This window comes from Natator depressus, chromosome 24 (assembly GCF_965152275.1).
Source record: "Natator depressus isolate rNatDep1 chromosome 24, rNatDep2.hap1, whole genome shotgun sequence".
In the NCBI taxonomy this organism is placed as follows: Eukaryota; Metazoa; Chordata; order Testudines; family Cheloniidae; genus Natator; species Natator depressus.
In genome coordinates this window covers 18,002,330-18,027,713 of record NC_134257.1, presented here as the reverse complement: position 1 = coordinate 18,027,713, position 25,384 = coordinate 18,002,330, and the positions used below count along the sequence as shown (strand labels likewise).

Below are 25,384 nucleotides of genomic sequence, written 5' to 3'. Positions count from 1 at the left end.
AGGTGACATCACACCTGGCCCTCTGGAACCACAATCCCTTTCTCCCACCACCTCGTTACACACACAGCACACAGGGAAACTGAGGCACACAAAGTATTCATGGAAAACACAAACGAAATCCCCCACTGCATAAGAGATTGTTTTTAAAATAAAAGTTTTGCGCAAATGTTCCCTTTCCTAAAAACTAATCACAGGATTTTTTGTTTTTTAGAAAGGTTTCACAGAGATCTTGGCTATTTAAAACTAATGATTCCTGGGGTAAAAATTCACTGGCTAGGTATTTTTCACAAAAAATATCCCACATTTTTCAATCCCCCTAACACACACACACACAGATACACCCGCCCCATGTTTTGAAATATCTTCAGGACACAGAAAAAAACATACATTTGAATTATTTAGATAGATAGATACCAGCTGGTAATTAACCCTTTGCCTCCAATATCACTAAAAGAACGGACCCCAGTCACCATGATCTCCATGTTATCAGCTATGTCAAGTTTCGATTTCGACCTGGCGTATTCGAGGTTTCCCAGAGAATTTCTTTTTTTCCTGCCTCTGAACCCGGTAATTCCCAAGACCCAGGAAAAGCACATGAGTCAAATACTGAGCTCAATGCAATGAACAAGGATCCCTTGCCCAGCACTGAGATGCGGCCACCTCTGGGGCGGGGTGTGGGGGCTGTTTAAACAAGGATCCCTTGGCCAGCACTGAGATGCAGCCACCTCTGGGGTCGGGTGTGGGGGCTGTTTATACAGGGCCCCTCAGCCAGCACTGAGATGTGGCCGCCTCTAGGGTGGGGGCTGTTTATATAAGGATCCCTTGCCCGGCTGGCGCTGAGATGCAGCCACCTCCAGGTGGGGCATCTATTTAACAGCAACCGAGGGAAACCTCCCAGGCAGCTAGTTAAAAAGAGTCGGAAACCAAATGGGGATTAACCAGAGGCAGAATGTAACCCACCAAACTAGGTCCAGTGGCTCTCACTCAGCCCAGAACTGGGGCCGACCAGCCGGAGGTGGAGCAAACTCACCGACTGGAAACTTCCTGTTGTGAAAGATCCACTCAGCGTCCAGCTTCCCAGCACAGCCAACGGTGCCCATACGCAGGCGGGGGGAGCTGACGTGCCCCTGGCCTGGGGCAGAGCGGGCCAAGGTCTGGCTGGGGCGGGAGACTCGCATGGGCCTGGCTGTTGGGGCTGGTCCGAATGCCCCTAGGGGGTGCTGTGTTTCTTTTAGTTATAGGTTTCCCCCAAACCCTTGTGTACCTCAACACCGGGCAAGGAGTCCTTGTGTAAACAGCCCCCCGCCCCACCCCAGAGGCAGCCACATCTCAGCGCTGGGGAGAGGTCCCTGTGTAAACAGCCCCCAGGACCCAGGCCAGATTCAGCTGCATCTCACCTCTTAAGTCGAAGGACGGAGTCTGTGACGGGCCGTGGAATCCAGCTGCCTCTCCTGATCCAGCTGATGACCTGGGTCCCATCACAAGGGAATCCCCAGACTCAGTGACCCGGGACCTGGGAGGCGTTTGAGGAACCAAGAGACAGAAAACAAACATGTGTGCTCAATGGCGAGGGGATCCAATCTGCTGGCGTCTCCCCTGATGAGAGACCCTAGAGGGGAAGGACCCCGGGTCCCATTGTCACCTCCCACCCCCAGCCAGTGCCCCTTGATGGCACTGAGATTTCCAGTCACTGGAACTGGCTTGTGCAAGACGTTCTAGGGCCAGATTCACACACTGACTTCCCCTTCCTGTCTTGAAATCTCACATCTTGCCCCATCCCTCGCTCTGACACTCGCACCTGCTCCCTGCCAGGCAGGTCTCCACACGCACCCGGCTCTTCCCATTGTAGTCGGGATTGGCTAGCTGTCCTAACTGGGCATCTGCAGTTCCAGTGCGCTGTTCCCAGCAGCCCCACCCCAGAGGCGGACGCATCTCAGCTCCAGGTGAGTGATTAGTTTCTGCAGCGTGTTCAGTACGATAAGAGGTGTGAGCTGCTAGCGTTCAAATATTATTGTGGGACTGGAAAACACAGTAATAAAGGGATAGGGCTGGGATGGGGGGCAGATAACCAGGACTCCTGGGTTCTATCCCTGGCTCTGGGAGGGGAGTGGGGTCTAATGCTCAGAGGAGCGGGTGCTGGGAGCCAGGACTCCCAGGTTCCATCCACGGCTCTGGGAGGAGAGTGGGATGTAGAGGGGCTCAGAGCCCGGACTCCTGGGTTCTATTTCCAACCCCACAAGCAATATGCAGCCTGCCCCTGTTGCAGGGAAGCCGCGGGCAGCCCCAGCGAGAGGGAGGGGAAGTTGGCAGGATGCTGGTGCTGGGGTTTCTGAGAGAGCAGCTCCCCTGCTTCCTCATCTGCACCCACTTCTGCTTTCATGTTCCTGTGCATGCCGCTTCCCCAGGCTCTGAGTCACAAACCCTGGGGAACCCGGGCTGCAGGGTCGGAGAGCCAGGCGCTGGGCCCCCCTCTGCAAGCCTAGGGGTGAGTGGAACTAGGGTGGGGGAGGGAGCTGGATGCTCTGTGAAGACTGGGGTGCCCCTCAATCTCGACCCGCAGCCCCTTGTTATCCCAGCCCCAGGCTCCCTGCCCCCACAGCTCTGCCAGTGCCCCTCAAGCCCGAGCAGGCTCCTGCCCCAGAGAAGGGGATGGTGGCTGGATCTCTCGGGGACAGCCCCTGCCCCTCCAGCCCTGGGCAACAGGGCCCATCCCACCCTGCTCTGGCAGAGGATGGTTCATGGGCCATGGGGGAATCCAGGCTGAGACCCGCCCAGCTCACTGCACCAGTGACCATCCCCAAAGCTGCAGACCTCCCGCTTTGCGCAGAAGGGGAACCTCCCTCTGATTGGCTGCCCTGCCCACTTGCCCCGCCTCCTGAAAAAGGGCAGCCAATCAGAGCTGCTACAGGAGGGAGACAGCTCCTCCCTCAGGGGCTGAGAGGAGTTTTTAAGTAGGGGAGGCAAAGGGGGAAGTGGCCTGTACCATTTTCATGGGGGTGCGAGGGGCCATTGCCCCGTACCATTTGCACAGAAAGGGAAGGGGGAGGAGGAGAGTGGCTTATACCATTTTAAAAGGAAAGGAGGGGTGAGAGGGAGGGGCCCAAAACACATTAACAGGTGAGGAGGGGGGAAGGGGTGAGTGGCCAATACCATTTTCACAGGTGAGTAGTGGGAGGGCGGGAGTGGCCCAAACTATTTCCACAAGAGTGTGGAAGGTTGGGGGGAGGGGCCCCTCCCATTCTCCGAAGAGTGGGGGAGGAGAGTCCCAGCTGCAGGAGGAGCAGCGGGGGAGACAGCTGTGGGGCACGGGGGGCAGCATTAGTGCCCCGCCCTGGCTGCAGAAGGGGGGGAGCCGTCAGCTCTCTGCACTCTCCCCCCACCCTCCGGGGATGCTTTACGTGCATCCAGGCCATCTGGCTCCACGGGGTCCCTGCAAAAGCAAGCCATTCACCGTGCGGGGGTGACACCAGCACTGTGGTGGGGGGATGAGCCAACGGGCTGCAGAAAAGAGGGTCTGCAAAGAGAAAGCACAAATCTGTGGATTTTGAAAGCCAGTCTCAGGGTTCTTAGAAAAAATCTCAATTTTTAGCCAATTGCAGGAATTGTAAAGCAAACCTCTGGATTTATTAGCGAATTTACGGGAGGGGGGTTGTCGTGATGTTCATATTAAATCTTGGGATTTATTAGCGAATCCTAGAATCACAGACCCACAGCGTAAGAAGGGACTGCAGGGGTCACCTAGTCCAACCCCTGCCAAGATGCAGGATTTGTTGGGTCTAACCCATCCCAGACAGATGCTGTCCAGCTTCATCTCAAAACCCTTCAGTGAAGGAGCTTCCACGACCTCCTTGGGCGTCTGGTCCATTGTCTGACTGCTCTCACAGCTGGGGAGTTTTCCCTGAGATTTAATAAAAATCAACTCTGCAGTAGTTTGAACCTGTTGCTCCTTGTCCTGCCCTCTGGGGCCAGAGAAAACAACTTTTCTCCAGCTTCTTTCTGGCAGCCCTTCCAGTATTTGAAAACCGTGATCATGTCCCCCTCCCCCAATCTCTTTTCCAAACTAACCGCGCCCAGTTCCTTCAGGCTGTGCCCCTCGGGCTCGCGTTCCATCCCTTTGATCATCTTTCTCCCTCGCCTCTGGATCCTTTCCAGTTTCTCTGCATCCTTTCTACACATTGGTGACCAAAACTGGACACAGTCCTCCAGCTGAGGCCTAGCCAGCGCTGAGTAGAGCAGGACTGGCACCTCCCGGGACTTGCATGCTCTGCCTCTGGTAATGCAACCTAAAAATGCATTTTTTTGCAGCAGCAGCATCGCATTGCTGACTCCTGTCGAGGTTGTGATCCGCCCCAACTCCCAGCTCCTTCTCAGCGGTGCTGCTGCCCGGCCAGTATTCCCCATCCTGTATTTGTGCAGTTGGGTTTTTTTTCCCTAAGGGGAGCAACTTCCATTTGTCCTTCATGAATTTCATTGTGTCGTCTACAGCCCAGTTCTCCAATTTATCGAGGTCCCTCAGAATTTTAGCTCCATCCTCCAAAGCGTTGGCAACTCCCCCCAGCTTTGTGTCATCTGCAGATGTGATCAGTCTACTCCCTAGTCCTACATCCAGGTCTTTGATAAAGATGTTAAACAACACGGGACCCAGACCAGATCCCTCTGGAGCCCCACATGGGACCTCCCTCCAATCCCATGTCTTTACTCCTTGTTTGTGGTTTTTTTAACCAGTTACGTATCCACTTAATGGTAGTTCCACCGAGCCCACATTTCTCCATAAGAACGGCGGTACAGAAGCTGATTTAAATGATAGCGCAAATAACAGTTAGTTGTTCTGCATTTTCACATTTCAGTTCCTTCAGAAGTCTTCTCCAGCTTACTTATGAGAATGTCACGTGCGATGGTGTCAAAAGCCTTGATGAAGTCCAGGGATATTATGTCCACCACTTTCCCCCTGCCACCAACCAGTTACCTTGTGAAAGAAGGAAATCAAGCTGGTTTGGCAGAATTCGTTCTTGGCAAATCCATGCTGGTGATCACCCCTTTGTCCTCACAAATAGAAGGTTTTATACATTGCTCTAATAGCGTTCCAGGTGTCGGGGTCAGGCTGACTGGTCCATAATTCCCTGGCTCCTCCTTTTCCCCCTTTTAAAGATGGCCACCCCGTTAGCCCTTCTCCCGTCTTCTGTGACCTCCCCTGGCATCCATGTTTCCTGCCCCACTGATTTGAATTCATTCAAATCGGTCGGAACGTCTCTGACGGGTTCTTTCCTTCTCCTGATCTGACGCCTTCCCCTCTGTCGTCCGTGGTAACTTCGCTGGCCGCCCGCTCGTGTGTCGGTGTTTGTGGGAAGATGGAAGCAGAGCAGGCACTGAGCAGCGCTGCCTTCCCACCATCTTCTCTCACCAGCTCAGGATTTTCTGGCCAATCTCGTGATTCTTAGTGAAAAAATCTCAGGTTTTGTCACCAAATTAAGGATTTTTTTAGCCCACGATCTCTGGGGACTGCTGATTTGGGGGGGTCACTGCACTGCCAGCAGCCCCCTGCAGAGCCCAGCAGTACTGATGGTCCCCCAGGCAGATCTGTCCCCCCACAACAGCATCTGCTCTAACACTTCCCCCCCACCCCCTCCCGGTCTGTCTCTAGGTCTGTCCAGCCGGACGCCCCAGCCATGGGCAGGGCCCTGCTTCCACAGCAGGACACCAGGGAACGGGAGCTCCCGGCTCAGGGCCCCCCCTGGAGAGCAGGGGGTCCTGCCCCCCCTGCAGCCACGCTGAGGGTCCTGATCCTCGCCCTGCTCTGGAGGGGTAAGTAAGCAGCACCTGCAGCCCCAGTGCAGGGGGAAGGGCAGAACCCGCGCTCAGCAGGGCCAGGTCTGTCCCAGGCCACGGAAGGGAGACTGGCCAGAGCGGGAGGGGAGCCCGATGCCCTCGTGCGGTGCTAGGGGGCACCGAGCGACAGGGAGCGGGCAGGGGGCTCGACGTAGGGAGGGATGGAAACTAAATGGAGTGAGGTTTGGTTGAGGACCCAGGGCTGGGCTTGCAGGGGGCTGCAGGTCGGGAGTGAGGGCACCAGCAGAGGTGTCGGGGGAGCTCAGGGTTGGTCTCTGCTCTCTGTGGCTCCCACTTCGATCCCTCTCCGTCCCCTGCAGGGTCCCTGTCCCTGGAGTCTGGTTATTCCCTGGCGCTGCCGCAGTCGGTGTCGGTGCAGGAGGGTCTCTGCGTTCTCGTCCCCTGCACCTTCGCTTACCCAGCCTCGTACGACACCGAAAATCCCCAGGACTGGCTCTACGGATACTGGTACAAGGAGCCCCCAACTGCGGGCCAGGATCTGCCCGTGGCAAGCAGTGGCCCCAGCTGGTGGGTGTCTCACGAGACCAAGGACCGGTTCCGGCTGGCGGGGGATCTGGCACGTGGCGACTGCTCCCTGCAAATCAATGACGCCCAAGGGACGGATGCGGGGAGATATTTCCTTAGAGTCGAGAAAGGAAACTTTAAATACAGTTACCGCCCCAATATGTATCGCACTCACCCTACGCTTGAGATCTCCGTGCCAGGTAAGAGCAGCCGCAGTCACCGCTCATCAGTCCCCCTGAGCCAGTCCCTGGTCTGGGGCCGGATCGGGGCCGGCGCCCCCAGAGGGGAAAGGCCCCGTATCCCCGAGTGATTCTCTCCCCACTCCCCATGTCTCAGGGCTGACGGAGGAGCCAGAGATCCAGATCTCGCCGGCGCGGGGGCTGCCAGGGACGCTGCTGGCCGGGGAGCCGGTGACTGTGACCTGCACGGCCCCCGGGCGCTGCTCCGGGCCCCCTCCCCGAGTCACCTGGATGGGGCCGTTCAGCGACACAGCCCGGGACGTCTCAGCCCCGCTGGCGAATGGCACCTGGGCCCGCAGCTCCGCGCTGCACTTCACACCCGCCCCGGGGGACCACGGCAAAGAGCTTGTCTGCACAGTCACCTACCGCCCACCACGGGGACCTTCCACCAGCAGAACCATCCGGCTACACGTTGGCTGTGAGTTACCCCACCAGCCCCTCCATGCCAGCCCCCAGCCCCCCCTGCTGGGATCCCCACCCCACTGGGCTCCCCAGCCCTGCCCTCCAGGCCCTCCCCCAACTGAGCCCTGTGCTGAAATCCCCACCCCCTACCATGCACCCTCAGCCAATTCTACTCCAGACCCCTTCCCCCCCCACACCTTGCGGCCCCTTCTCTCTTGGGATCTTCACCCCTTCCTGCCCCGCTTGGCGATGGCTCCCCGCTCCCAGCCGCACCCCCATGACCCAGGCCCTTCTATTCTGGGATCCTCTCTACCCCCGACCTGCCCTGCCCCAGAAACCTCCTGTGCTGGGCTCCACCCCCCCACCCCACATTTCAGTCTCCCCTTGCTGGGATGCCCCCCCCTCACACCAGACACCCCAGTTCCCCCCAAGATCCCCCCAGGCTGTCCCACCATGTCTCCTCCACCCCGTGCCCTTTCTCCTAGGATCGGAGGATGCTCTCTATGGGGCAGAGTGTTAACGGGACCCAGTCACTGTCCGGCACTAAACACGCTCCAGGGTCGGTGCCCAGAAACCTCGGCCCGCCCTGCCCCAGGGCAAACCCCCGTTAAATGGCCCGAGCCCCGCGAGCCCAACCCAACGGACCCGCGGCGACACGGGGCTTTGAGGGCAACGTGGACGGACCCTGCCAGGCCTGGCCAGAGGGCACCAGCGTCCGGCTCCTCCGGGTGCTGCTTTCAGCCGCCCCTCTGGGCGCAGCCGGGCTGCAAAATACCCAGGCCTGGCCGTCCAAGCCTGGGGGTCAAAGGAGAGGGCTGGGGAGAGACGAACCGAGGGGGGAAGGCAAAGGACCCACAAGGGGGGTGTCTGACGACCCTGGTGGTGGCTGGGGCGGGGGCGGGAGCGGGGTTATTTAGACCCCCGGCTCTGTCCCGCCCTGGGGAGGACACGTTTGGGGAGCAGGACACTGAACACCCGGGCGCCCGGCGGATGGTGGCAGCGAGATGGTGACGCTCGCTCCAGTCCCCAGGCCGGAGCAGCCCGGCCCCTCGTTAGTGCCTCCGCCAATTAAGCTGAATTCTGACCCACCGGTTTTGGTCCCTTGGTTCTGGCTCCCCCTGGCCCTAACCCGGCCCCTGGGTTACGTCCGGCGCCTCTTGGGTCGCGCCCAGTCAGGTCTGTCGCTTCCCTTCCCCGCCCACGGGGCTTGTGTCACTTCAGGGACCTTCCCGTCCCCCAGCTGAGCTCACAGCGAGGGTCCCTGTCTAGGCTCAGGGATCACTAGCGACCCCCCTCCCTGTGCTGTCCAGCCCCACTGATCCCCCCTCTCTGGTTTGTGTTACAGACCCGCCCGGCCCCCCCAGCGTCAGCGGGACCCTGACCAGGAACAGACACCCCGGTGAGAGGCCGCGCTGCGAGCCCCGGGGATCAGCGAGCGCCTCCGAGTCACGCTCTGCCCGCGGTCCGGGCCTGGCGCCAGCTCAGCCGGGCCAGGCTGCTCCATACCCGGAGGGGAGAGCCCGAGGAACCGCGGGGCTGTGGGGGGCAGTGGTGGGGGGAGCAGGCCTGGTTCCCTCTCTCTAGAGCCCGGGGTGGCGTTAAGGGGGCGCTGGGCAGTGGGCAGGAGATGGGTTAAGGACTGATCGCTGCGACGGAGACCTGCTGCCATGGCAAGGCACCGAGATTGTGCGCCCACCCCAGAGGGGCCAGGTCTCAGCGCCGGGTGAGGGGTCCCTGCATAACCAGCCCCCCCGCCCCACCCCAGTGGTGACTCTGCGTCTTGGCTCCTTGGTGGGGAATCTCTGGGGGGACCAAACCCGCCTGCTCCTCTCTTCCAGTGCCAGATGCCTGGGGAGCTGAGGGCGACGTCGTGTCTCTGGAGACCCAGGAGGGCGACTCCCTGAGCCTGGGCTGTGAGGCTGGGGGCAGAACCGAGGCCACCCTGAGCTGGGCCAAGGGGAACGAGTCCCTGAGCCCCGGCCAGGGAGGGGCCGGGTGCCTGGAGCTGCCGAATCTCAGCAGAGGGGACGCTGGGGAGTATCGGTGCTGGGCGAAGAATCCCTTTGGGTCGGCCAGCCGGGCCCTGCGTGTGCACGTGCAGTGTAAGGCATTTGGGGGTGCTGGGCGAGACAGAGGGCCTCAGTGGGGGGTGCTGGGTGCAGGGGGGGGTGGTCAGTAGGGGGGGCTGTGGTGCAGGGCGTGGGTGGGGGATCCATGGGGGGTGCGGGGCTGCAGGGGGGCAGGTGGTCAGTGGGGGGCGCTCTCCAATCTAATACCTTGCCGTGGGTATTTCAGCTCTAGAGAGGACTCTGCAAATCACCGACTCCAGAGCCAACAGGAGCGACCCGCAGCTATTCCAAGGTATCGCCAGAGGGCGGGAACTGGGGCATGGGGCCTTTCCCCTCCAGGGGGTGCTGGCCCCGATCCAGCCCCCAGGCAGGGCCTGGCTGGCTCAGGGTGCGAGTGGCTCTGTGTTATTCCTGTTCCCAGATCCCGGCACCCCGGTGGGGAACGGCTCACAACTCACAGCCCGGGAGGGCGACTCCCTGCGGTTCCTCTGCTCCGTCGCCAGCAACCCCCCCGCCGTGCTGGGCTGGGTGAGGGGGGGCCGAGCCGTCGAGGGCGCCCGCCCCACGGGGGAGAATCAGCTGCAGCTGGAACTGCCCGACGTGACGGCCGAGGCCGGGGGGCTGTACGGGTGCTGGGCCCGGAACGAGGAGAGCTCTGCCCAGGGGACGTTCCAGCTGCTCGTCGAGTGTGAGTGGGGTTCAGCCCTGGGATGCTGACACTGGAGATTAGCAGTGTTAATCCGTGGGACTCCTCGCCACTGAGTTCTAGCAGGTGTCACAGGTCCTTGGCCCCTTTAAACGGAGACAGAGCCAACCTCCCGTGTGCCATAGTTAATTAGCTGCTTCGAGGGCAGCCCCAAGTTGGGCAGCTGAGGCTTGAACCGACTCCTGGGCCGTCTACAAGGGCCGTGAGTGCCGAGGCTGAGGGTGGAGAAGCAGATAGGTTGGTGTGAAGCGCAGCTGGCTGAGGATGGGGCCAGATCAGTTCCCAGGAGCCAGCTGAAAAGACGTCTGAGGGCAGAAGAACCCATGGGACTCCCTGGTACTGGATATTAGAAGGTTAATCTGTGGGACTCCCTGCCCCTGGGCATTAGAAGGGTTAACCCACAGGACTCCCTGACACTAGGTTTCTCTCTCTGACTATTATTTTCTCCCTTTATCTCCTGTGCTCCCCAGACAGCCCCCGGCCGGGGACAGGGCTGAACTCTTCCTGTCAGCGTCAGGGGCCCGGCATCAACTGCAGCTGCTCCCTGCGTTCCCACCCCCCGCCCCGGCTCCAGTGGCAGGTGGACGGGGAGCCCCTGGCTGGGAACGGCTCGCGGGGGGCCCTGCAGGTCAGCTCGTGGGCCCAGGGGGACGAGGCCGTCAGCACCCTGAGCTGGACGGGGAGCGGGGACAGGGGCCCCCGGATCTTCTGCCTCGGCTCCAACCCCCACGGGACCTACGCCGCTCTGCACTTTGAACTCAGCCCCCCGCAGAGAGGTGAGACACTCGGACTCCTGGGTTCTGTCCCCCGCCCTGGAAGAAGGGTGGGGTCGGGGAGTTGGAGGCAGGGGAGTTGGGAGCCAGGACTCCTGGGTTCTCTCCCAGCCGTGCCCTGTGCTGTGTGTTGTTGCAGGTGCGGAGGAGCCTGGCAACCTGCTGGGCATCGGGGTGGCCTGTGGCCTGGGAGTCGCTGTCGGCATCTTCCTTCTCGGGCTCTGTGTGATCAAGTGAGTCTGACGCCTCCCGACCTGACCCCCAGCTACCCCGGCCCCGAGATCCCGCTGAGATCCCCTGCCATCTCCCCTGCGGTATTCCAGCCCCCCCGTGAGATCCCCGCCACCCCCTCTCCCTGGCCTATCCCAGTCCCCTGCGCTCTAGCCTCCCATAATGATGTCCCTTTTCTCCCTCCCCATGGGGCTATTATACACTCCTGCCCTGGTCTCATGAGTCCATCCTGATCCGTCTCCCCACAGGCTGCGGGGCCAGAAGCCAGTGGCCCCCAGCGCCGAGGCCGGGGAGGCGGCTAATGGGAGTCTGGCCGAGCAGAGGGCAGATGACGCCAACCTGATCTATGGTAACGTCACCACCATCCCCATGGTATGTATCTGGGAGGAGCGGGGGACCAAGCCCACCTGCCCTTCCCTCCCCACCCCGTCTCTGCCCCCTCCAGTTCTTCTCCTCCCTCCCACCCCCTGCATGAATGCAGGACTATAAGCCAGGCTTTTACCAGGGCACCCAACACCCCATGCGTGCCCAGTGCAAGAAACGCACCCCTGCCACTAGCCTGGGCCCCCCAGCAGTGCATGCAGGCTGTTCTGTGTCTGTTGCACCTTTCAGAAAATGCAATGAATGCATCAGCCTGGGCTCTGCAAACACGAGCTGCCTGGGATCAAATCACGCATGCACAAGGTATAAAAGGCACACCACCCCAACCTCTGGTTTATGCGTGGCTGGTGCAGGCAATGCAATGAATGCATTAATTTAACCGGCGCTGCCCCAAGACGCAGGAGATCGGTGCATGCATGCACAATGTGTAAAATGCAACCCCCCCCCCCCCGCGCCCCATGCGTCTTGCGAATGCGCGGCCTGTGTGGGTGAGGCCGGGGAGGCATTAACCGAGCTGGTGCCGGCCTGGGATCGGCTCACGCATGCAGCGCGTGTGAAACACACCCAATCCCCCCCCCCCCCCCCGCCTCTGGCTAGTGCACGCCCGATGCAGGAGATGCATTTGCAAGGAGGGTGGGGGAAACCAGGCCGGGGGAAGCCCGTGCAGTCAGCTCAGCAGGGTGGCTGCAAGTCTCTGCCTGGTGTCTCTGCCTTGCTTCTCACCCAGGATCACAAGACTCCAGCCGCCCGCCGGACCAAAGGCGTCCAGAACGGGGCTGCAGCGGCTCAGGGCCCACTAGGCCCCGGGGAGCCGGAGGAGCTGCACTACGCCTCCATCGACTTCTCCAAGCTGCAGCGCAAAGGGGGGGAGCCTCCGGAAGCCCCCGCCACGGAATATTCCGAGATCCGGTTGAAATAGCCCCCTCGCGCCATGGGCCCATACTGGGCGTCTCTGGCCTGTCCAGTGCGGGGGCGGTCACAACAAGGAGGGAAGGGGGGAAGGGGGTCAGCCCAGGGCTGGACCCTGGACATGGGAAACCTGTGTCCAAATCCCTGCTCCTCCTGCTCCCTGCTACGGACTCAGGATGGAGTCAACTAGGCCTTCGAGATGCTGGAGCACTGCATTGTGGGGAGGTATCCCAGAGTCCTCTGCAGCCGGGTCCCAAAGCCTGCCCCCTCCCAAACCCCACTGCCCCAGGGAGAAAGAGAGCCGCTCACCTCACAGCCATAGAGAGTCTCTCTTCTACCCTGCCTGAGCCCCCGCCAACTCATTTCACAGATGGAGAGCATTTTCCATCTCAGGGGCAGCAGCTGGCAAGAGTGGAGGGACGGGCTTGTGTCTAAGGTGCTGGCCTAGTACTCAAGTTTCCGGGGTTCTCGTCCCTGCTCCACTGAAAATGCTGTGGGTGAGGTTGGGCCAGTTGCTGCATCTGTCTGGACTCAGTTTCCTCACTTTGAAAATTGGGATAATAATGGTGTCCTGGGCTAGTTATGTTCTAAACCCCCCGGGGCAGGGACTGTGTGTCTGGGCAGCCCCTGGCACAATGGGCCGTGATCTCTGTCTAGGTCAATCAGTGCCATGTGATTATAAATTCTTAATAACGATGCTCTATTCAAGGTAACATGTTCACTCCAAAGCCAAAAGCATCCAACTGTAAAATTCCGACTTTACAAGCTGTTCCTTGAAATAGATTTTCATGTGTCATTTTTTGTCCCTGCTACTTTTTTAACAAAGGGCCAATAACAACTATGACTTATTTGTGTGCAGTGAAGAATCAGTTTTCACTTCTGCCTTTCCCCTAGGAAGGCCCCGATCGCAGTTGGTTTCTGGGTAGGTGTCAAGGTTGCTTCCCCACTCTGAACTCTAGGGTACAGATGTGGGGACCTGCATGAAAACCTCCTAAGCTTATTTTTACCAGCTTAGGTTAAAACTTCCCCAAGGTACAAACTATTTTACCTTCTGCCCTTGGACTTTCGCTGCCACCACCAAACGTCTAACAGGGATATAATTGGGAAAGAGCCCGTTTGGAAACGTCTTTCCCCCCCAAATCCTCCCAAATCTTACACCCCCTTTCCTGGGGAAGGTTTGATAAAAATCCTCACCAATTTGCATAGGTGAACACAGACCCAAACCCTTGGATCTTAAGAACAATGAAAAAGCAATCCGGTTCTTAAAAAGAATTTTAATAGAAGAAAAAGTAAAAAGAATCACCTCTGTAAAATCAGGATGGTAAATACCTTACAGGGTAATCAGATTCAAAACAGAGAGAATCCCTCTAGGCAAAACCTTAAATTACAAAAAGACATAAAAACAGGAATATCCATTCCATTCAGCACAGCTTATTTTATCAGCCATTTAAAGGAATCAGAATCGAACGCATCTCGAGCTAGATTACTGACTAAATTCTCAGACTCCATTCCTGTTCTGTCCCCGGCAAAAGCATCCCACAGACCGAGAGAGAGAGGCTTTGTTTCTCCCTCCCCCCAGCTTTTGAAAGTATCTTGTCTCCTCATTGGTCATTGTGGTCAGGGGCCAGCGAGGTTATCCTAGCTTTTTAACCCTTTACAGGTGAAATGGTTTTTCCTCTGGCCAGGAGGGATTTTAAAGGTGTTTACCCTTCCCTTTATATTTATGACAGCAGGGCTGGGCATAACACAGCCCTGATCTCAGCTAGGACAGGGACTGTCTCTCGCTGTATGTTTGGGCAGTGCCTGGCACACCGGGCCCTGATCTCAGCTGGGCAGGGCCCGTCTCTCGGTGTGTCTGGACAGCACCCAGCTGTCACGGACTCCCAGGGCTCATTCTCGCTTAGCTCTATATGGCCCTTGGGAGTGACCCTCCTTCGGCGTGACAGCCTCCTGAGAAGGTTCACTCTCTCTCCGGGGCTAGGCCCTCTGGCCCCAGCAGCTCCTGGGACCGCACCTCTGAGCTGGCCTGTCTCTGCCGTGGGCCCCCTCAGGGAGTCCCCTCACTCTGCACCCCAGGGTCCTCCACCCCCAGAGGGAGCAACGCCTCACCCCCCCCGATCGCTACCCTGTGTGACGAAGCGGGACTATTCTTAATGTTTCCTCTGAATAGTGTGAGGGTGCCTCAGTTTCCCCTATGCAGTTTTTAAGTATCTAGGGGGTGGGATAAGGGTGTATGATTGTTGCAGAGCCCTAGAGGGCAGGTGTGTGCAGGGGTCTGGACACAGAGAATGGCCGACACCCTGTTTCCTGGCAACTGATGGCCTGGGCCCTTCCCCCCTGCAAGGTGAGAGCTAAAGGGTTGGAGAACAAAGGAATCAGGTGACCTCCTGGCCCGGGAAAGGGCCAAAGCCCAGAGGAAGAGGGGCTGGAGGGGGTTTCAGTTTGGGGCTGGCTGGGGACGAGGAGTGAAGTGCAGACGGCGTTGTCTGGCTCACTGCCCCCCAAAATGGACCCCGCTGAGGGGTCCTGTTCTCTGCACCTAAAAGCTCTGTTTTAGACCATGTTCCTGTCATCTAACAAACTTTCTGTTTTACTGGCTGGCTGAGAGTCACATCTGTGACGAAGTGGGACTGTTCTTAATGTTTCCTCCGAATATTGTGGGGGTGCCTCAGTTTCCCCTATGCAGTTCTTAAGTATCTAGGTGGTGGGGTAAGGGTGTATGATCACTGCAGAGCCCTAGAGGGCAGGTGTGTGCAGGGGTCTGGACACAGAGAATGGCCGACACCCTGTTTCCTGGCAACTGATGGCCTGGGCCCTTCCCCCCTGCAAGGTGGGAGCTAAAGGGTTGGAGAACAAAGGAATCAGGTGACCTCCTGGCCCGGGAAAGGAACAAAGCCCAGAGGAGGGGGGGCTGGAGGGAGTTTCAGTTTGGGGCTGGCTAGGACATGGAGTGAAGTGCAGACGTGGTTGTCTGGCTCCCTGCCCTCCAAAATGGACCCAGCTGAGGGGTCCTGTTCTCTGCACCTGCAAGCTCTCTTTTAGACCATGTTCCTGTCGTCTAATAAACCTTCTGTTTTCCTGGCTGGCTGAGAGTCACGTCTGACTGCGAAGTTGGGGTGCAGGAACCTCTGGCTTCCCCAGGACCCCGCCTGAGCGGACTCGCTGTGGGAAGTGCACTGAGGGGCAGAGGATGCTGAATGCTCCGAGGTCAGACCCAGGAAGGTGGAAGCCGTGTGAGCTGTTTGCCCTGCGGACAGGCTGCTCACCGGAAGGCGACTGCCCCAGAGTCCTGACTGGCTTCATGGGGAGCAGTTCCAGAGCATCGCCCGGGCACTCTGTGACAACTGGTGGTAGCGGTGGGATCTACTGCACCCCGTGGATGGCGCTTCCTGCAGTAAGTGACTGGGGAGCAGTAAAACAAAGGGGGATTGATGGGGACCAGGCGTGCTGAAGATTCAGAGAGAGACGGTTTCAGGGGGCAGTTAACCCCTAGGATTGTGTGACCAGAGAAAAGGACTTTTGCAGTAACAGGGTCCCCCGGGGGATTGCAGCGAGCAGTCCCAGGGGCGGAGGAGTCTGCAGCTCGACCCTGGCAAAGAGGTGGTGACCTCGAGAAGGGCTGGCACACTAGGGGTTCTCCCTGGAAACCGTGGGGAGCTGAGAGCACACAGGCCTGTGAGTCCACAACAACTTGGGAAGAGCGGAGTGATGGCCTGTCACCGTCTTCTTAAGAAGGACACTGTAACCCTGTGCAGAAAGAGAGGGTTGAGCATTGGAAAGTTCACCAAAGCACAGTTCATCGTGCAGCTGGAGGAGGATGACCGCTCTAAGGGACAGATTCCTGACCCCAAATGGGGCTATAGCAGGATCTGGGAGCAGCTGGAGTGGGAGCCAGGCATCGCCAAGACTCCTGTCCCCGACCAGATGAGGGTCTTCACGATCGGGTTCCCCATCGGGGGATCGGAGACGGACGGGATTGGAGCTGAGTCCGAGAGAGCAAGAGGACTGTGAGAGCCAGCGAGAGCCCGAGAAAGAGCTGCAGAAGCAGCAGCAGCATGAACTGGCGGTGGGGGAGCGGAGAGGCCTAGGGGACCTCCCAGGGGTGAGGGGGATAGACCCCGGGGGGCCAGTTCCGCAGGGAACCTCGAGACTAAATTGCTGCCCCTGGTTAAGGAGGGGGGGGATGTGGATGCCACCTCACTGCCTTTGAGCAGCCTGGAGATTTGAACCAGGGGGACCCTGCGAAAAAGCCCCGGTGTCTAGCTCCCTTGCTGGGTCCCAAGGCCATAGACTCCGTCAGCCAGATGGGTGGGGAGGTGGACAGGCTCCCACTCCTGACCCCAACCTATATGTCTGTGCGGAGTTTCCTGGGGTCGGGCCCCTCGGACCCCCAGTGGGAGCGGAAGGTGATGGTCAATGGGGAGACATTCCTGGGGTGGCGAGATCCTGGGACAGAGAGAGCTGTTGTCAGGCCCTGGGTGGTGCAGCTTCAGATGCTGAGGGGCTGGGTGAGCTGGGTGAGGGTCCCAGGGATGAAGCCCCTCGCCCTGCCTATGGCCCAGATCCCTGTGCAGACCCAGGAGGGGTGGGGCTGGCTGGTCTTTGGGGTGCTCCAGGACACCAGCTGCGAGACCCTGTTGTGGGGCAACTGTGTCTCTTTGGGGCAGGATCCAGGCCCTGCTCCTGTAACGGCCAAGGGTTTGAATTTGAATCCAGGGAACCAATCGGTGGAGAGGGAAACGGTCAGTGAAAATGCAGATGACCTGGCTGGCACAGGGGAGGAGCCGCTAGGCTCAGGCTACCTGCCTGCCTGTAAGCAGACCCCTGGGGCTGGGTGGGACAGAGAGATGCTCCCTGCCCCCTTGCACTCCGGAGAGGTGGCTCAGGCTGGCTCTGATGCAGTGAGGAAAGCAGCGAGCTCGCTGCCTACCCCCACTGGCACAGCAAGGGCAGCGCTGAGCACAGGGGGAGCTGAGACCCCAGCTGAGTGGGGGGAGACACAGGCAGGGGAGGGGATCTGTGGGGAGTGGCAAGGTGCTTGGTAAGAAAAGTCTGGATGAGCCTAGGCAGCCTTGTGATCTGATGGCTTTGTCCAGTCAGCAGGGTGGGAAGGCGAGGAGAGTGGAAGCTGAGTGTCCCTGGACCTTACCTGTTAGCTGGGTGGAGAATTGGGACAGTGAAGGAAACGTACCTGTGTCTGTCAGGGGTATTGACTTGCCTGTGGAGGGAGCTACCCTGATCTCCAAGCAGTTGTCTGTGACCAGCCTTGTGTGCTGGGACAAGGGGAATGAGATCCCAAGCTGTGTGTCTGGTAAAGGAGAAAGTGTGTCCAGCTCTTCTTGGTCTGTGGAGCAGACAGAAGGGGCCTTTCAGCCTGTGATGGTTGAGGGTCGTGCAGTTGTCTCAGAGTTGGTTCTGGATCCAGCTAAAGCCCGGGAAGGGAAGGGTCCTAAGTTTGTGTCTGCTCGGGAGAATGGCTCTGTAACTAGGTCGCATCCAGTTAGTGTCTATGTAAAATCCCAGAGCCCAGACAATTCTGGTGCTTGTATTTTGCCTGTTGCTCGTGTGTTGTTGGGAAAGGGTGCAGCAACTCTGTCTAATCAGGGTGAGACCCTAGCCAGGGCACAAGGAGAGCGTGAAGGTGATGTGATTGTGTTACCGACTGAGGGTGTGGATACCTGTAGCAAGAAGGAAAAGATTCCTGAACTTGTGTGTGGCAAAGGGAAGGAGAAGGCTTCTGACCTTTTATCTAGGAAGTCTGTCAGTTTGCCTGAAAGGGGATTGTGTAGGTATCCGCCGGATGGGCCAGAGGTAATTCTGGATGTAAGGGAGACCCAGAAAGAGTCTGTCGTTGCTCAGGAAAGTGTTCCTCTAGAGCAAGCCCTAGGTAAAGAGGGTAAGAGCAGAATTTCTGTGAGGGGTGAATTGTTGCCTAGAAAAGCCCTAGGGAAAGGAATCCTCATGGAGTCTTTGCAAGCAGTTTACTGCAACTGAAGGGTGTGAAAGTGATTTAATCAAGAAAGTTTCAGTTCCTAACAGCCAGAAATTTTCTGTTGTGAATGGATCCACTGACTTTCCTGTTGAAAGATCCAGTGTGGATAGCTTTGAGAAGGTCTCAGATGGAGGGAAAGCTGTTAAGAAACTTAAACAGTCCTATAACCAAGTGGCTGTGTTTGGCCAGCTTGTTGGGGAGAAGACGCAATCCAAGTTTGACCCCCTGGGGTTTTGGGGTGGCCAAAGGGCACGGGCCGCAGAAACCTTCCCACATGCGGCCTGCGAGTGCTATCGACCACCCCCGACCTAAGGGAGGGCGTGAAACTGGAAGGGCCTGGAGTAACTCCCAGCAAGGAACGGGAGAGATGCTGGGGCATCCATGGGAACACTGATGGCTTCGAACTTCCCCAGGTCACCGGCTAAAGTGACCCCGCTCAGTTCGGCCTTGAAGGGGGGAGAGATGTGACGAAGGGGGACTGTTCTTAATGTTTCCTGTGAATAGTGTGGGGGTGCCTCAGTTTCCCCTATGCAGTTCTTAAGTATCTAGGGGGTGGGATAAGGGTGTATGATCGTTGCAGAGCCCTAGAGGGCAGGTGTGTGCAGGGGTCTGGACACAGAGAATGGCCGACACCCTGTTTCCTGGCCACTGATGGCCTGGGCCCTTCCCCCCTGCAAGGTGAGAGCTAAAGGGTTGGAGAAAAAAGGAATCAGGTGCCCTCCTGGCCCGGGAAAGGGACAAAGCCCAGAGGAGGAGGGGCTGGAGGGAGTTTCAGTTTGGGGCTGGCTGGGGACATGGAGTGAAGGGCAGACGGGGTTGTCTGGCTCACTGCCCCCCAAAATGGACCCAGCTGAGGGGTCCTGTTCTCTGCACCTACAAGCTCTGTGTTAGACCATGTTCCTGTCGTCTAATAAACCTCTGTTTTACTGGCTGGCTGAGAGTCACGTCTGACTGTGGAGTTGGGGGGCAGGACCCTCTGGCTTCCCCAGGAGCCTGCCTGGGCGGACTCGCTGTGGGAAGCGCAGGGAGGGGCAGAGGAGGCTGAATGCTCCGAGGTCAGACCCAGGAAGGTGGAAGCCGGGTGAGCTGTGTGTCCTGCAGACAGGCTGCTCCCCGAGAGGAGACTTCCCCAGAGTCCTGCCTGGCTTCGTGGGGAGCAGTTCCAGAGCATCGCCCGGGGACCCCGTGACACCTGTCTCTTGCCGTCAACCCCCACAGGGAGTCCCCTTGCTCTGCACCCCTGGGGCCTCCCCACTCAGAGGCAGTAACGCCCCCGCCCTGATCTCTACCCCGCAGTGACTCTGCCCGCGTAACACAGAAGGGTTTATTGAACGTCTGAACCCAGCCCAGGCCGTTCTCAGGGCCCTCGGGCCTGGCCAGGCTCAGCACACTCCAGGTGGGCCTGTCCCTGTCCAGGTAGCTCAGACCCCTCTATGTCCCCAGTCCAGAAGCGACCTCCTTCCAGCTGAGCCCCCTACATCCCCTTCCCCACCAGCCCCTCCTCCACCCTTTGTCTTTCTTCCTGGTCAAACAGGTCACCTGGGCCCCCTCTCTTCCATCCCTTGTTCCCCGAATGGCCAGAACCAGCTGCCTTCCGGGGCCCGCTCTCCTCCGCCCTTTGTCCTCCCACGGGCCACAACCGGCTGGCTCCCAACATGGGCTGGGCCTCCGGGTCACTGGTTGCGAAGTTCCACAGTGTCCAGGCTGGTGTCCGGGGTCCAGGCTGCCAGGCGAGGTCACACCTGGCCCTCTGCAACCACAATCCCACTCTCCCCTCACCTCATTACACACACAGCACACAGGGAAACTGAGGCACACGCAGGATTCATGCAAAACTCTAACGGAATCCCCCACTTTGTCCCTTCTCTTTCCCCTTCGAGTCTGGACTGAGCGGGGTCATTTCAGCCAGTGACCCGGGGAATTTCAGGGACCCCTCTCCGGCTCAAAGCCTAAGCTAGAACATTTGCAGCCCCATCCCAAGGCCCGCCTCCATCTCGTAATCCTGGAGGCTCAGACTCCATCTCACGAGCTTGGCATTAGCCCCTTTCATTTGGTGCAGCCCGTCGGGGCGAGTGGTCGGCGTACACAGTCAAGGGCTGCCCAAATACTTACGGCTGCAGGTTTTAAAGGGTCCCCCCCACAGCCGCATAGTTCCACTCCCTGGCAGCAGCTTCCAGCCCAGGTACACGACGGGGTGTCTCTGCCCCTTTGCATCGGCCTGCATCAGCCACCTGCCCAGCCCTGTGTCTGAGGAGTCTGTGAGCACCAGAAAGGGTTGGCCCAAGGCCTCCTTCCACGCACAGAGAACCCTCCGGCACGGCTCGGTCCAGACCACTGTGTCTGGCTCGCCCTTCGTACACACCTCCATGATGGGAGCTGCGAGGGAGCTGACGGGGGACACAAACCTCCGCCAGTGCCCTGCGGTCCCCATCACGGCATGGGCCTGTTTCTTGGTCTGGGGAACGGGCCAATCTCCGATCGCCTCCACCAAGGCCGGCTGGGGCTTTAGGCAACCGCTTCCCACCTTGTGGCCCAGGTACAACACCTCTGCCATCCCCACCTTTCCCTTTCCAGCTTTGATCGTCAGTCCTGCCTCCCGGAGACAGTCCAGCCCCCTCATCCCCTGGGACACAGCTTCCTCCCGCCCCAGGTCTGGCTAAAGACACAGATACCAGCAATAAAAAGAACAGGAGGACTTGTGGCACCTTCGAGACTAACACACTGATTTGAGCATAAGCTTTCGTGAGCTACAGCCCACTTCATCGGATGCATACAGTGGAAAATACAGTGGGGAGATTTTATATACACAGAGAACATGGAACAATGGGTGTTACCATTCATCAATGCTCCCCAGGGCAAAGTCGTCCACCCCCCACAGTAACTGACCCACCAGTGCTGGAAGGTGGCCGGCGCCCCCTAGAGGCTGAAAGGCAGGACCAGGAACTCACAGAGCCCCACAGGGGTGATGGGAGCAGATTTCAACCTGGCATCTGGGTCCAAAGGCACCAGCCAGTAGTCCCTGGCGAGGTCCGTAGTAGTAAGGTACCGGGCACCCCCCAACTGGTCTAGGGTCTCGTCAGGCCGAGGCATGGGGCAGGCATTTGACAAGTCGATGGCGCTGAGCTTCTGACAGTCCGCACAGAATCGGATCGATCCGTCTTTCTTGGGGACCAAGCCCACGGGAGACGCCGAGGGCTGGTGGTCGGCTGGGTCACCCCTAGTGCCAGCATGTCTCTGAGCTCCCTCTCCAGGGCCTGGGCTGTTTTCCCCGTGTCTGTGAATGGGGAACAGCTTACGGGAGGGTTATTTTCCATCCCCCCTTCCACCGTGGACAGCTCGGTTAGTCAGCCCAGGCCGGCTGGAGAACAGCTTCTAGGGAGGACGAAGACCCTCTGATCTCTGCCTGCCAGGAAGGGGTTGGCTGGTCAGAGAGGGGGACTGATTCCAGCGAGGGGCTGGCTCCGGTCTCTGGGGAGAGACCCACCAGGGATCTTCCCCCTCTCCTCCCCCTGCCCACAAATGTGGCCGCACCAATGTCTCCAGGCCTTCCGACAGCGGGGGGTAAAGGGGGCAATTGCCTAGGGGCCCGGGCGATTTAAAAGGGAGCCCCAGGCCCTTTTAAATCTCCCGGGTGGTCTGGAGGACTCCCAGGGGCATGAGACTGCACCGGGCTCCGCGCTTTGGGGTGCCCCGTGGCAGTCCCAGAAGTGACAGATTCGTCACTTCCACCTGGAATTTCTTTCATCGCCTGAATGTCTCCCTGTCACCGTCTGGCTCCGTCATGTGGACATGGCCCCTCGCTGGCTGTCAGCCCCACTGGGCAGCTCCGGCACGTTCAGCTGGTTGATGACTTCACGCGGCCCATCCCAGGCTCACTCCATCTGCCCCCACCCCCCCGTCCCCCGTCACTCGCTCATTTTCACTGGACTGGCTCAGGGGGTTGGGGTGCGGAAGGGGGTGAGGGCTCCGGCTGCGGGTGCAGACTTTGGGGTGGGGCTATAAATGAGGTGTTCAGGTGCGGGAGGGGGCTCCGGGCTGAGACAGTGGGCTGGGCTGCGGGAGGGGGTGAGGGCTCTGGCTGGGGGTGCAGTCTTTGGGCTCAGACCAGGGTTGAGGGGTTTTGGGTGCAGGAGGGGGCTCCGGAGTGGGGGGTGGAGCCGAGGCGTTCGGAGTATGGGAGGGGGCTCTTGGCTGAGGCAGGGGGTTGTGGTGTGGGAGGGGGTGCAGACTCTGAGCTGGGGGTGCAGGTTCCAAGGTAGGACCAGAAATGAGGGGTTCAGGGTGCAGGAGGGGCTCTGGAGTGGGGCATGGGGTTGGGGTGCAGGGTGGCTGAGGGATCCAGCTGGGGGTGCAGACTCTGGGTGGGATGTGGGATGAGAGGATTGCGGTGTAGGAAGGTGCTCCGGGTTGGGACTAAGGGGTTAGGAGGGCAGTAGGGGGATTAGAGCTGGGGAAGGGGGTTGGGGCACACAGGGGGTGAGGAGTGCTGGCTCTGGCCCACGGTTACCTCAAGCAGCTCCCGGAAGCAGCGGCATGTCCCCCCTACGGCTCCTATGTGGCCAAAGGGGAGCTGCAGAGCCGGCGCTTGGGGCAGGGGCAGCATGCGGAGCCTCCTGGCTGCCCCTACACATAGGAGCCGGAGCAGGACATGCTGCTGTTTCCGGGAGCCACGCGTGGTCAGGACAGGTAGGGAGCCTGCCTTAGCCCCCTGCGCAGCTGACAGACTGTTAACGGCCCGGTCAGTGGTGCTGACTGGAGCCGCCAGGGTCCCTCTTTGACGGGGCGTTCTGGTAGAAAACCAGACACCTGGCAACCCTGCTCCTGGTCCCCGGCAGCCGTCCTGCCCTGCCGGTTCTGCCCACGCTCTGCCGGGGTCCCAGCCCCTCTGGGCTCCCCTCTGTCTGCGCTGTCCCTGTGAGGGCAGGCAGCGAGCCCGCAGCTTTGCTCTCAGCACCAGAGCCAGCGTGAGCCACCTCCCCCATGTGGGAGCCTCCCCCCTCGCCCCGCTCAGCTCAACGGGTCTGGCTACAGACAGGCAGGGACCCCGAGCTGGGCAGCTCTTCCCTCGTGCTTCCTGTGTCTGCCCAGGGATCCGAGCCATGCGCAGGGGAATGGCCCCAGTTCGGGGGCCTTCCCCCCAGTCACGCGGCCCCTCAGCGTCTGGGGGGGTCGCCCCACCCCGACAAGAGTCTGTCGCTCCCAGAATCTCTCCACCACCCGAATGTCTCCCCACTGACCACCCCCGTCCGCTCCCACTGGGGGTCAGAGGGGCCTGAGCCCAGGGGTAGAAGCAGACATAGCTGCTGGGCTCGGAGGGGACCCGTCTGCACCCTCCCACCCCGGCCAGCTCTGCCCCAGGGGCTGATGGGTGGCTGCTTCCTCCCCTGGGCTAGACACAGCTCGCTCTGTGAGCCTGTTTCCTGTTGTCTCCCCTCCACCACGTTAACCCTTTGAGGTTCTCCTGGGCCAAGATTTCCCGTGTCTCTGGGCCCTGCACCCCTGCCCTCTGTGCCTGCAGCGACCACATCTCCGGGCTCTCGCCCCCTGGAGACGTCCTGCCCCCTCGGCCTCTCCTCCACCTCCGGGTTTCCCTGAGCCCTACCCCTGCAATGCCTCGGTGGGTTCCAGCTCCTTCGCTGTGCACCCAATTCCAACCCACCGGGGCAGGGAACCCAGGCTGACCCAGACTCCCAGGCCGGGGATCTCTCGGCTCCGTACTGCCCCTGCAGGGTGGCAGCCCGTCTCGGGGGTGCACTCCCCCTGCGGGGTTACGCCTTGGCCCCGCCGCCTCCTAGGACCCCAGCTCTGAGCCTTCTGCAGCCTGGGTCTGCCGTGGGCCCCCTCAGGGAGTCCCCTCGCTCTGCGCCCACCCCCAGAGGGAGCAATGCCCCCGGATCTCTGCCCTGCAGTGACTCTCCACCAGCGTAACACAGAAGGTTTATCAAACATCTGAACCCACCACAGGCCGTTCTCAGGGCCCTCGGGCCTGGCCAGTCTCAGCCCCTCCTCCATCCTTTGTCTTCGGTCCCAGGGGAACAGGTCACCTGGGCCCCCCTCTCTTCCCTCCTTTCTCCTCCCACTTGCCAGAACCGTCTGGCTCCCAAGATGGGCTTGTCCACTAGTTGCTAACGTCCATAATGTCCCGGCCATTGTCCAGGGTCCCGGCTGCCAGGTGACATCACACCTGGCCCTCTGCAACCACGATCCCCCTCTTCCACCACCTCGGTCCGCACACAGCACACAGGGAAACTGAGGCAGGCACAGTATTCATGCAAAACTCTAACAAAATCCCCCACTTCGTCACAGGTGCTTTTCAAAATAAAAGTTTTGTGCAAAGGTTCCCTGTCCCAAAAACTAATCACGGGATTTTTTGGTTTTTAGGAAGGTTTCACAGAGATCTGGGCCACTTAAAACTAATGATCCCTGGGAAACATTCACTAGCTAGGAATGTTTCACAAAAATATCCCACGTTTCAGTCTCTCCTGCCTTCTGTCGATGGCACCGAGATCTCCAGCCACTGGAACCGGCTTGTGCAAGAAGTTTTAAGGCCAGATTCACACACTGACTTCCCCTTCCTGTCTTGAAATCTCACATTTCGCCCCAGCCCTCGCCTGGACACTCACACCCACTCCCTGCCAGGCAGGTCTCTGCATGCACCCGGCTCTTCCCATTGGAGTTGGGATTCGCTAGCCGTCCTAACTGGACATCTGCGGTTCCAGTGCGCTGTTCCCAGCCGCCCCACCCTAGAGGTGGACGCATCTCAGCTCCAGGTGAGGAACCCCTGGACAGTGTCGCTGTGCGGCTGTTCCCAGCCGCCCCACCCCAGGCGCGGACACATCTCAGCTCGGGGTGAGTGATTAGCGTCTGCAGCCTGTTCAATACGATAGGAGGTGTGAGCTGCTAGCGTTCAAATATTATTGTGTGACTGGAAAACGCAGTCAGAAAGGGATAGGGCTGGGACGGGGGGCAGGTAGTCAGGACTCCTGGGTTCTACCCCCTGCTCTGGGAGAGGAGTGGGGTCTAGTGGTCAAAGCAGGGGGGCTGGGAGCCAGGATTCCTGGGTTCTCTCCAGGCTCTGGGAGGGGAGTGGGGTCTAGTGGTCAGAGCCGGGGGGTGATGGGAGCCAGGACTGCTGGGTTTCATCCACGGCTCTGGGAGGAGAGTGGGGTGTAGAGGGTCTCAGAGCCACGACTCCCGGGTTCTGTCCCTGGCTCTGGGAGGGGAGCAGGGTCCAGTGGGTTAGAGTGGGGGGTGGAGGCAGGGAGTCATTGCTCCTGGGTTGTGTCCCAGCTCTGGGAGGAGAGTGGGGATTAGCAGGGCTCAGAGACCCG

At 59.5% G+C, this 25,384-nt stretch overlaps 2 protein-coding genes across 2 annotated transcripts in view; both read left to right on the top strand.

Moving 5' to 3' along the window:
- The first annotated feature begins 5,666 nt into the window (after positions 1-5,666).
- Positions 5,667-12,071, top strand: LOC141977360 (sialic acid-binding Ig-like lectin 11). Its single transcript, XM_074938808.1, has 11 exons — positions 5,667-5,802; positions 6,147-6,551; positions 6,688-7,008; positions 8,338-8,391; positions 8,831-9,094; positions 9,288-9,353; positions 9,483-9,749; positions 10,238-10,543; positions 10,680-10,773; positions 11,020-11,143; positions 11,880-12,071. Exons 1-11 carry the CDS (start codon positions 5,667-5,669, stop codon positions 12,069-12,071), a joined length of 2,229 nt encoding a protein of 742 aa, XP_074794909.1.
- Positions 12,072-24,695: 12,624 nt separating this feature from the next.
- LOC141977549 (sialic acid-binding Ig-like lectin 11) overlaps positions 24,696-25,384 on the top strand; it is a 49,259-nt gene continuing 48,570 nt past the window's right edge. The window contains exon 1 of the mRNA XM_074939068.1: positions 24,696-24,902. The gene's annotated coding sequence lies outside the window, so the exon portion shown is untranslated. The remainder of the gene's footprint in view (positions 24,903-25,384) is intronic.